This window comes from Neomonachus schauinslandi, chromosome 1 (genome assembly GCF_002201575.2).
Source record: "Neomonachus schauinslandi chromosome 1, ASM220157v2, whole genome shotgun sequence".
NCBI lineage: Eukaryota > Metazoa > Chordata > Mammalia > Carnivora > Phocidae > Neomonachus > Neomonachus schauinslandi.
The window spans coordinates 56,563,544-56,575,551 of record NC_058403.1 but is presented as its reverse complement, the minus strand read 5'-3'; the positions used below and the strand labels follow the sequence as shown (position 1 = coordinate 56,575,551).

General features: G+C 41.7%; 1 protein-coding gene across 1 annotated transcript in view; it reads right to left on the bottom strand.

Annotated features, from left to right (window-relative positions):
* PHLDB2 (pleckstrin homology like domain family B member 2) overlaps positions 1 to 9,394 on the bottom strand; it is a 101,456-nt gene extending 92,062 nt beyond the window's left edge. The window contains exon 1 of the mRNA XM_044914071.1: positions 9,317 to 9,394. Within this exon, the coding sequence (XP_044770006.1) occupies positions 9,317 to 9,335 (19 nt within the window). The 5' untranslated portion in view covers positions 9,336 to 9,394. The remainder of the gene's footprint in view (positions 1 to 9,316) is intronic.
* Between the last annotated feature and the right edge of the window lie 2,614 nt (positions 9,395 to 12,008).

Here is a 12,008-nt window from a genome sequence, read left to right as displayed (position 1 = left end):
AGAAGTTTAATTTTCTTAAAGAGTATAGTTTTTCTGTTTTCTCCTAATAAAATTGGTCAGGTCACTATGTATAAAGCAAATAAATTCTATTTTGGTGTGAAAAAAGTTTAATTTTTGACTCAGCCATATAAGATAATGATGTCATTTTAGATGATGAAATATATTACTATATTTGAACTTGTTTGCAGTTGCAAATGTTACTTAATCACCCAAATAAAATACTAACAAATTCTCTTCCCTCTTCATTTGGGCAAATAAAACGAGAGAGTATCAAACTCCTACAGGTTTCTTACTACCTTATAGGGTGGTAACACTTGATACCCTCACACATGCTTTTCTAAAAATCAAAAAGGATAATTACTGAAGCAGTTTGGTTGGCCAAACAAAATGCAATACCAAAATATTGCAACGTAGTAGTTGCTGAAAGATCAGCTTTACAGACTCCAGGGAAGAGACAAGCAGGACATTTGCAAAGAAGCCACATCTGAGAAACATGTAACATTACTCCCCCATATGCACATACTTGTAGGGGAAATTTAAGCATGATTTGGACATACGGACATTCCAGAGAATATTTGAAGGAATATTCATGTTTGATACCCCAGTTTTTCAGTTCAAACTCACTGGGTCTCTTAAAGATATGTAAAAGGCTGTACATGTAAAAATTTATCATCAAATACAAATATGGAACTGACTCATTTTCCTGAAGCTTAGTTCACCCGCCCTAGCTGAGTGCATCCGTATACCTGTCTCAACTTGATATCTCTTAATCCCACCAACCAATTCAACTCAAAAGGTAAAGAATCAGCTGGTGCCCTTGCTGACCCCAGGAGTGACAATCATGGCATGATGCCTTTCTCCTTTCCTACTTCCAGAATATTCTTTTCATTGCAGGTGAGATCACACAAGTGGAGGCTGAGAAATGGGGAAAGCACAAGAGAACGGAGAATGGTAACCAGTACGTACTTTGAAGGAAGATGAAAGGGTGAGCAAGCAGGCGGAAGGGTGGAAAACACAGTTGGAAGAGTCTGGGTTTAATGAGGAAATGAGGGAAGGAGTGTTGGGATGGGAACACTGCAGATAGAACGCATCAGAGACTGCAGCTGAGTTTAAGATGAGGAAGAGCTGGGATGGTGCAGGTAAAAGGAAGGTGTTGCCAAAGTGGCAAAGGAGAGGGAGGGCAGTAGTGGGGAGAGAGCCGCGTTAACATGTGTAAGAGGGGAGGCAGACAAGGAAGACTCCGTTTCCAGCCTGGCTTCTGGGTCTACACTGGTGTGTTTATTTTGGGTTTCCTACACATCTTATGTAAACAAAAAGAAGTCTCAGGGAAATTATAAAACGACTGCCTTGTTATTATGGAAGCAAAAGAGTCCCGAGGGCTTGAGCAACTCCGTTGTATTACATGCGTATCCACAGAATGGGCGTGGAGAAGGGGAGAAGCCATCTGGTGCCCATCTGAGAGAAAAGACAACACCGGGAAGTCTAAACAGGAAAGAAGTTAATGTGTGCTGAAACGTTTGGGCTTACTTTCCAATCCATAAATTTAATCCCCCCAGAGCTCTTGTTATTTTATCACCTGAAATGTACATCAGCTCACTGTCAATTAGAAAATGCCAGAAGTCATGAAGAGATCTCTGGAAGATTGCACAGAAACTCACAGCACTTTTTCCCTAGAGAAGAAAATTACTTGAAAAACTATCTCGAGGATCATGTTGATGAGTTTCTTTGTAACTCCTTTCCTCTTTGAACCACAGTTCTGGCATCTGTTTTAAAAGAGTTCTCCAGCACTCCGTACACTCGGTAACAACACAACAAAGCTGATCCCATTCAAACTGTGTCACCAACAGGGAATTTACAGCACTGCAATGGCCTGAGATGTAGGGATCTTGGTTTCAAGATGCTGAAAACACACCCAGAGAGGAAAGTTTTAAGAAACAAATTAACACAAAGCGTGTGTTATGTTGTGTTGCACTGTGCTGCATTGCGTTATGTTGTGTTAAGGGAGAAGGACTTACAGTCTGGCCCATATAAATGCAGTTATCCAGAAACCCCAAAAGAGTTTGGAGGAGTCCTAAACTATATGATGCATTACTTGTCATTTGACCTTGCCATGCACCGACACTTCTTAGGGTCACCCAGAACAGAGGGGATTAATCAGAGGAGCACTGGCGGCGCACAGCAGGTGATGGGAGAGGGGAGACTGTTTCATACAGCTGGGAAGAGGTGAGGATGTAGATTACAGAAGCCAACTCAGAAAAAAATAATACCCTCCAAGATCAGGAGGGTATCGGTTAAAATTTCCACTTCATAAAAAGTTTGAGTCTCCACTGTGCCCTACAGGGGCCCTTGGAGCTGAGGGGCTGGCTCTGGGCGCTTTTGCTGTCCCAGACGGTGGCTGACGCTGGTGTTCAGAGCTCTCCCAGAACACTGGTGGTCCAGGGGCTGGTCTCTTTCAGCGCTGATGTCTACAATATGGCGAGGTTATAAATAAAGCACGCACTGATGACACGTAATTGAATTCAGACACCAGCTTAGAGCAGTCCCTCAAAAGCAGTGCCATTCTTTACAGGAATTCTGGGGAGGAGGGGTATTCCTGTGGCAGCAGATGGGGCCTGAGGGGGAGCTTTTAGAGGACAAAAAGGGAAAACCAGGAAATCTATTTTAGCCTCAAACCCCAAGCTTAAGAATGGAGAACAATGGATACAATTCCATTGTACAATACCATACTAATCCCAACAAGAAAACATGATGAGGGGGGCAGGGGGGAGGGCTAACAAGAAGCTTCACGGGAATAACCACTTCCTTCTCTAGCCATATTTTCACTTCAGGACTCCAAAAGCAGCCATTTCCCCCATCCTCTGTTATCCAAACATCATCCTCATTGAAACCTTCAGTCCTCTAGGCTCTCCCTTTCACAAACATCCCCTCCTTTTGCACAAATATTTCCTTTCATCACTAAATCCTCCTCAGCCTCCTCCATCTCTGCAAACAAACCTCACCTCTCCCCTCAGCCCTATACCCACTGGCAAACACCTCCTCCCGGCAACTATCCCCAGATCCTGCCTCCTCCACAGATCACCTCCCACACACAGTTTCTGCAAGCATCCCTAAATGATCGCCTCAACACTCATCTCCTCATCTCCCACTCACTCACCCCGCTTCCTAAACTCTGTTCCTTTAAACTCTTGCTCCTCACTCGAGGTTTTATATCCCAGTGCAGAGAAGAAAACCACTTCTGTTAGTAGACCTGTACCATTCTTGTTCTTTTGCTTTGATTCAGCCAATGGATTCCCACTTCTCTTCCCTTGCGCCATGCTCTTTGTCATTTAAAGATCTGCCTATTTCGGGGCACCTGGGTGGCTCAGTCGGTTAAGCGTCTGCCTTCGGCTCAGGTCATGTGGGATCGAGACCCGCGTCGGGCTCTCTGCTAGGCGGGGAATCTGCTTCTCCCTCTGCCCCTTATCCCGCTCTTGTGCTCTCTCTCTCAGATAAATAGATAAAATCTTTAAAAAAAAAAAAAGATCTGCCTATTTGAACAAAATCATTAGTATCCATTAGATGCATGTACATAGGTTGATAATCTCCAAGGAGGATATTTCCATCTCTCCATAAGATCCAAAAAAAAAGCAATTACACAGGAATAAATGTATCTGAAAGGCAGAGGAAGAAGGCTGTTTTGTCCTTGCAGATGGAACCTATTCACAGGTGGCTGTAAATCTTACTGTGGGCAGTCATGCACACACACCCTCACAGACAGACGCATGCTACCCACATGCCCACGGCAGCCTGAAATGCACGAAGGCTTTCCATGACTGCCAGAGGAGGCTCTCCAGAACCCAGGTAACTCAGGGCATCCTTGCAACTGGCCGGCTGTCGGGGTGACCCACGGCTGGGCTGGGGAGAGAGGTGAGGACCAATGGCTGACATGACTTTTCAGGACACTGATCACACAGTGTCTCTCTTGGTTTGCTTTGGTTTTGCTACATTATATTCTGGAGTCACCTAAGCAAAGAGGTCAGGGAAACCATTAAAGAAAGAACAGAAGCATCAAATACCCCTATAGGGAGGACAGAGCACAGATGGGAGTGGTGAGCGATGGGGGATAAGGAGGACATTTAATGCAGAAGGAAGAAGTGAGGCGGAAAGTTATAGAGTTCCAGCTTCCTCCTATCACAATAAAGGAGTCTATCCCCACATTACCGATCCCCTCTGTCATCTCTCACTGTACCAAGTCTAAGCTCTGTCCAAAAAAATAACTCAAAGTTTCCTAAAAGTAATCACAACCAACAGCAATAGCTGTACTTCAAATGAGGGTCTTTATCTCCTGTATCACAGGCTACTTTTAAATAAGTCTAGAGCGTTATATAGGAATAAAAATCTTAGAGGACTTCAACGAAGAGGGTAAGACACCAAGTATGGGGATTTAAAAAAAATTTGTGCTAGTCCCTTGAATAAGACTTGTTTGTATGAACTTTGAAATATTCTTTAGACTCTCCAAGGAATTTGGCGTCATGTTTCCTATGATAACTCTCTCCAGCCAGTGAGGAAGGCAGGCTGGAGGGAGACCACAAAGCAGAAACAACGTCAAAACACATAAGGGCCATTCAAATTCCATTCCCACCAACAAAATTCCTGACTCATACCTAAATCCTCAAGATGTGACTTTTGTCAATTAGACTCACATTGGTGTTTATGCCATTATTAAAGTAGCTTTAGCAATATTTTAAAAAAGAGACAATATTAATCCAATAAGCACATACATACATATATTATAAATTAAGTTCAACCCAGTGACATGGTAGGAAAGGTCTCAAATTAAAAACATGCTGTCTCTGATTATAGAAAATATGAGACCGAGGGAATATAATAAACACCACAGAGATGCTATCACTTAAATCTAGAATATAGGAAAGCCTACCAAACAACAACAACAACAACAAAAACCAACAGTATCTTCAACCAGCATATGGCAAGGAAAAAAAAAAAAAAGAACAAGAAAGAGAGGAAGCTGTTTTGGATTAAAAGAGACTCGGGAGACATACCGATTAAACGTAATGCATTGGCCTTCTTTGGATCTTGTTTTGAACAGTCCAATTATTTAAAAAATTTTATGAGACAATTGGAGAATCTGAACATTGACTGGAAAATAGATGATATTGTAAATGCTATTTTTTTAGGTGTACTAATGATATAGTTATTTTTAAAAACCCTACTCTTAGAGTTACATTTTAAATTATTTATGAATGAAATAGTACAGTGTTTAAAATTTGCTTTATAATAATCCATGTTTTAGGGAGAAGAAGTAAGGTCTACAGATGAAACAAGATTAGGATCACATAAGAAGGTACATGAGATTTCACTATTATTCTGTTAAATTTTGTGTATGCTTAAAATTTTTCCATAATAAAATATTTAAAAGGTAAGATGTATGCATTTTGAAAATCAATACGAATAAATTACATGAATATATACTGACTTAAAAATTATACTGGTTCACTTTATAAAGCATGATGGGGTCATATCAGTGGCTCCTAGCTTATTTTTTTAAGCATGAAATACTAAACCTCTATCATATTGAATTAAGCTCCTAAAAGCTAATTTTTTTAAGTACATGGGGGAAATTTGAAAAAAAAATGCATTGTCCAGATTGCAAGTATCAGGCAGTTATATTCAAAATACTTGCAAGATAATGCTAGTGCGGTAACTAAATTTCACCACTATGTGTGCCCAAAGAAAAACCATCTCTTCAGAAAGTTAAAACGTAGGAGTATTCACAAAAATTGCCAAACTTGTTATATCTTGAAGAATGTGAGCCTCAAAAAAACTTTAACACATACACACACACACACACACGCACACACAAACACACGTGCACCTTATATATTTATGCTAAGAGAGACTGACATGCTTTGTAGGTAAATTAGGTTACTTCTTTGAAAGTGAGAGAGTTATAGGAAATTATAGACTCATATTTTCAGGGTTCTTTATAGAATCCTAAAACAGTTTCAGCTCAAGATGAAGATTCCTGAAATTTCCCCCCGAAATCCAATGTTTCCAGATGTTTGTTATTTCTGATCATTGGTATAATTCATCCCTGGGTGAGGTGATTCTTACTATGGACCTGGAAGACTCCTCCTCTGTTACGTGACCACCACAGTGAAGATAAAGCCAGAGAAGTGGGGGAGTCAGGAGGTAGCTAAGCTGGGGGTCATGACTGTGTGTGCATGCACCTTCCTTCAGATCCCCTTCCCGAAGCAGAGGGTCCTCCAGGAAAAAGCATCCCTCAACTCAAGGCCAATTTCAAGCAAGAAAAATACTGACCTTAGGATCACATGGGGATAAAGATGCTCTCTTTTGGTCCTGAAACCTCCACTAGGGACTTGAATTGGAAGCTGAGAGTCTATGGGACCAAACTCTGATCTTTCCACCACCCTGTCCACATTCCAGTCTACTGATCAAAATACACTCTCTTAAGAGTCATCTTTTAATCTTCCAAAGTAACCTCCCCTAAACCTCAAAACACTACGTTCCCCGTTCTCTTACCCAAAATTTATGAACTGGAAATAGAGCATAAGTAGGCTCAGGAGAGATGAAGCAAACACAAGGTAACCACATCTTCCATAGTCGTGTTTTCCCCTTCAACTCAAAAATTGGGCAGATGGATTTCAAAAATGCCATAAAGTAAACAAAACAAAACAGTCATGACACCATCTCCTCATTACTTAATGGCTGATTATGCAGAGTGGGTATTGGAAAACACTGCTGCCTACCTTTAGACCACTATTGCTTGGAAGGGAAAGATAAAGAATTTGAATCACCAGCAGAGATCCATAATCAACGAACTAAATTCAATTTAATAAATGCTGTTGTTTATAACTCTGGCCAAAAGACCGAATAAAGGAAATGGTTTCATTAGGAGGTTATTTTTATTGTAACGGCCAAACCAGTACAAAGAACACCGGACAGGCTGCCAGGAGTATGAGTCAGGAGACCCATCCTAGTCCTGGTTCTGCCAAAATCACCAACAGAAGTAGGAGCTGGAGTAAGTCACTTCGCCTGTCTTCACCTTGTCTTAGCAGAGGCTTCCAGTATTTAAAATGCTAAGGGTGAACTGGATATTCTTTCCGCTCGAACCTTCTGGACTCCCAGAGATAGTGGTTCAATAACCCAGGAGTGCCAGTTATACAATGCAGGAAATGGAAATGACCACAGAACAGAAACATGTTTTAGTGATAAGGTGGCAGCTACCTAATTGGGAGAAGTCTGCACCGGCGCTGCTGCCCATGACATTCCAAGGGCATGGTAAATGGTTTCAGCATAGCATAGTGCAAAAAAGGCCCGGTCAGAGTTATGGGTATTTGATTCAGCATGATGTTTAAGAAATATTTGCTCCGCATTCCCATGGCTTGCCATTTCCTTAATAAATCTTAAGCTGTTTTCGAAAACCTACTTCTGCGATGACGTAAGCAGTGTGGCAGCCAGACATCACTTCCCAGTCTCCTCTGAGTATCTCTTGGCTATGAAGCACTACTCATGCTGGGTCTGAACTGGTCAAAAGAACGCAGGAGCAGACTTTCCTTTGCTTTTAACTGTCCTTGTTTTAGCAGTATAGTGGTCAAGAAATGCATCTAGGAAAAATCTTGCTATTCCGTATGCTAATTCCACAAGCGTACCACCATCTGGAGGAGTCACATACAATGTGCAAACCAAGTATTCTAAGATGATCAACACTAACTTCTGCTGAACTCCAGATTTAGCAGCAAGTCTTAGAAAAGGCTGACCCTGCTTGAGGTAACGATATTAAATATTGGCATGCACAAACTTTTCCTTCCCCTTAATTTGTAAAGGAAGAAAAAGCAGTTCGTCTAATAAATCAACTTCCACACACTAAACAAATATCTCTTGTAAAAAAACCTCTCAAAAACTTTTCCATGTAACTTAGCTTGCTACTCTAGATCTTACTTATCTGTTTCTTTGTATAGCAAGCTTCTCCAATCCCTGGCTTTCCCACCTCATCTCAATAAAATGATTTTTAAACCTGGGTTTCTTTTCTATTATTGACCACTAGCCGCTATAGATAACAAACTTACCTTTAAAGCAGATACAGCACAAAGCTTCTTTTCCACATGTAAGAAACATCCCTAAATATCATGAAAACAACTGTGTGTAAATTAACCCCTAGAAGATTCAAATCCTGTGTGACAGAGACAAGTTCTCGTTTAACTGTTTATCCTGAAGGGATCTGACAACCTGAGCTACCATATTTGGTCTGATTCACTTTCAAAAGGCAAGGGTCACATTACTCAAATGTCAATAAATATTTCCAGCTGACAGTTATTTTAAAAAACAAAACAAAGCCAACTCATGTCTTCGCCTCCCATCTTCTGGAAAAAAAAAAAAGTAAAAAGGAGGATTATGGGAAGGCTGCTACCATTCTTTAGTGTGGCACCTGCAGAGAGCAGACCCCTCAAAAAAGTCATCACTTTCAAATCATTTCTAAAGGTGCACCCATTGGCTAGTTCTCAAAATGATGAGAACTTACCTCAGCACAGTTCAGAGTTCTGACCTCTCCCAAGAAAGGCATACAAAAAAAGTCTTCTCTAATGCCCAAACCTCCAAGACTTGAGGACTGTAACTACTGTGGCAGGACCACTTAGCACACAGAACTAGAATCCGTAATCACAGGCCCAATGGCTAAACACAGAAATGTAAATGGGAGCGTACATATGTTTGTCATTGATCAGGCCATATGGACATGACTCTTCTGATAATTCAAAACTCACTGCAATAACCCCTTTCTATAAACACAGCCATTCACAAATGCCCTGCTTTTTAAACTCTCTTAGGAAATTAACAATAGCTTTATACTACTATAATGTTCTTCCCCATTAGGGAAACAGACAGAATGGTAGAGACTGGGGTATAAGAAAGTACAACGGCGCAGGAGTTAGAAGATTTGACTTGCAGGTCCTGCGCTATCCAGGCAAGCGAGTGCATCATGGGCAAAGGAGTCAGAGAAGAGGATTTCCTTTTATTCCCAGGATTGTTTTGTCTTACTTGCCCAAAGGATAGCCGAGCTCCAAACCCAAGTCCTATGCAATCACAGTTATCGTAGATAGCCATTCATCAGCTTGTGAATTTCCCCCACAGTTGCCCCCATGTGTGCTCATTTCCTTATATGCCAGGTGTCTTTTTAAACCCCATACTCAGGAGGCCTCTCTCATTTCCCTTCTGTCCAAGACAACTCTATCCATTCATGTACTCTTAACCCATAAGGCAGGGAGGGATAGAAAATCTCAAATGTTCTGTTTTGTACCTGGATTCAAAAGCAGCATCTGCTATGTTTGTGGAACCATCTGTTGCCCACTTTGCCGTGGGAAGGATGGTGTAGGCATCAGACGTGGAGTGTCACAGGTCACACAACGGAATGAGCTCCTTCTTCGGGCCGGCACACCCAGGCATATGCCCCACTGTCACCATGGCTAATTATACTCTTCCCAGTCACAGGGCTTATTTATTTTCTCATGGAGAATGGTACCTCTAAACTCTCACAAAGGGTCAGGTCCAGTTTTTTCTTTCCTTTTTTTTTTTTTTTTTTTTAATTACAGTGGTTTGAATATCAATTTCTAAAATCTCTAATTCTGGGTTATACCTAGAACTACATCTGCCACAAACTCACTTGAGACCTTATGAGTCACTAATCTCTGGGGCATCTCTGTTTTCATATCTATAAAATAAGAAGGTTGAACTTGGTGATCTCTGAGGCTCCCTTGTGCTCTAACTCTCCCAAATTCTGAAATTTTTAAGTGAACTCAGGGTTGTCAATGAACTCAAGTTCCTTCACATCTTTGGTATATTAAAAACTCTTAATGCCAAGGGCAAAAGAATCTCGTGCTGAAAAAAAGGCTTCTGTGACATGGTCTCTTTGTGTTTAACTAGAACACAACTGGTTTCTTGAGGATACAAATTAGACTAAGATCCTTAATCTTATTAACATATGCCCACGAGGTAATACTCTAGTATTTTAGAGTATTATTCTAGAGCAATTTTCTAGATTTAGGGTCTGAAGAATTCTTTGAGTGTGTTCTGTGTCTTGTAGCATATTACACAGCAGCTGAGGCCTCAACCCACTAGACGCAGCCCAGTTGGCAGGTGGGGCTGTTCCCTACCTCCAGCTGGAACTGCCAAAAATGTCTCCATACATTGGCCAATAACCGCCCCCCCCCGGGGGGGGGGGCGGCAAAATCTCCCCCCATCCTCGATTGAGAACCACTGCTATAATGGGTATCAGGGCTTGAAAATACTGCACATCACTTAAAAGTTGTTTTTGTTTCACATGGGTGATATTTACACTGTTAATAAGTAAAGTACACCAAGACCTAATAGATTTATAAAGCACACGTATTCTACTTCAAAGAAGTACAAAGCACCGCCGTTACAAATCATTCATAAGAGGACTCCCTGCTAAGGGTTGAGAATTAGCACACAAAGTCATAACCTCATCTGCTCTTTTCACAGGATCTTCTCCAGTATACGCTCCAGAATCAACTCTTGCTTACAAAATGGGGCTTTTAAGAGAAGAAGGAAAACCAGTGGTTGCTTTAATCACTTTGGCTTTTCCTCCCCTCTCCTGTGCAAAAGCCTGGAAATAAGATGTTTCTGAAAAGGTTGCTAATGAGTTCTGGCTTTGGTCTAGATTCTTTAAGATAGGGGTTAGCAAACTCTTAGCTCAATTTCCCAAGTATCTTTCCTCCACCATTTCAAACAGGGATCCAAGACACACCCCCTACGGTCAGTCGTCAGCCCAAAGAACCGCAGTTACCAGCCGCGTGAGACAGATTGAAGCCCCTGCAAACTGCAATGATCACTCCTCTTAACCAAACATCTCATTTTCCTATTGGTCAGAAAGGCTGAGATTTGCAAACCTCCAGGTCTCCGGAGGTGAAGTCTACACTAGTCAATGAAGAGCAGAAATTCAACTCTCCCTGGCTTTTAAAGGACATGCCCGTTATAAACATTTTCAGGACTTTACAGTTTCTTAAGTACATATAACGTTTGCGTTTCCACATTAAAAATGTAAGGTGAAAAAGAAACACTTTTAAAGAACTAAGTGCAGGATATGAAAAGGGCATCGTGAATAGACACAACTGTTACTTTTCCAAGAACTCAGCTCTTTATTCAAACAAATATTTACACAACTGAGGGCAATGGTACCAGGGGTATAGCCCTTCTGTTAAAACAGTGGGCAGCTCTAGAGGTTTATTTATCCCAAATCCAACTACTCTGTTGCTATCCTACCAGGAAGCAGGAATTCAAGTGCTCTCAGGGCAAAAGTTTAACCCTCTGAAACTGAACTTCACTTAGATCTCTCCCAGCTGAACTCAGATCATGTCAGAATCTCAGGGACATAACTCAAACGCCTAAATTAAGCCACACTAGGAAGCTTAAAGTTACACTCCCATACTTGAAAATAAGTATCTGCAACTAACACATTTCTAGAATGAAGGGAAATATGGCTGACAAATACTTAATACTGAAAGGAATCCACATTTGTATGCCTCGTTTCCTAGTTCCTAGTTTGGCAGTGACTAGTCGCGCATTCTAGAATCTTGAAAGCTACTTCAGAGCTGCACAAGGAAGACTTCTAGGGATCAGGGCAGGGCCAACCGAGAGTATTTCCAGCCCCGGGCAAGTCTACCAACTTAAAAGGCTGCGGGCACGGTTCCCTCTTTTACGTAAGAAAGGTAGATGCGCAGGCTCTGGAAGCCTGGTCGACTTCAGAAGCTCTTTCAAACAGGACACTTCAACCCTGGAAGGGACAGCCTGTCAGCCTTTTAATTTCCTGACGGTGGCGGGAGTTAGCCAGGTCCTCCGCGCTTCAGTTAGGTGATGACTGCTAGCGCTAAGTTATTGAATGTACCAGCAAACATTTCAGCTGCGCCTCCGCCCTGCCGGACGCGGGTTGAAACAGGGGTTCAGAACATTCCCAACGCCTGCAGCCTCTATCT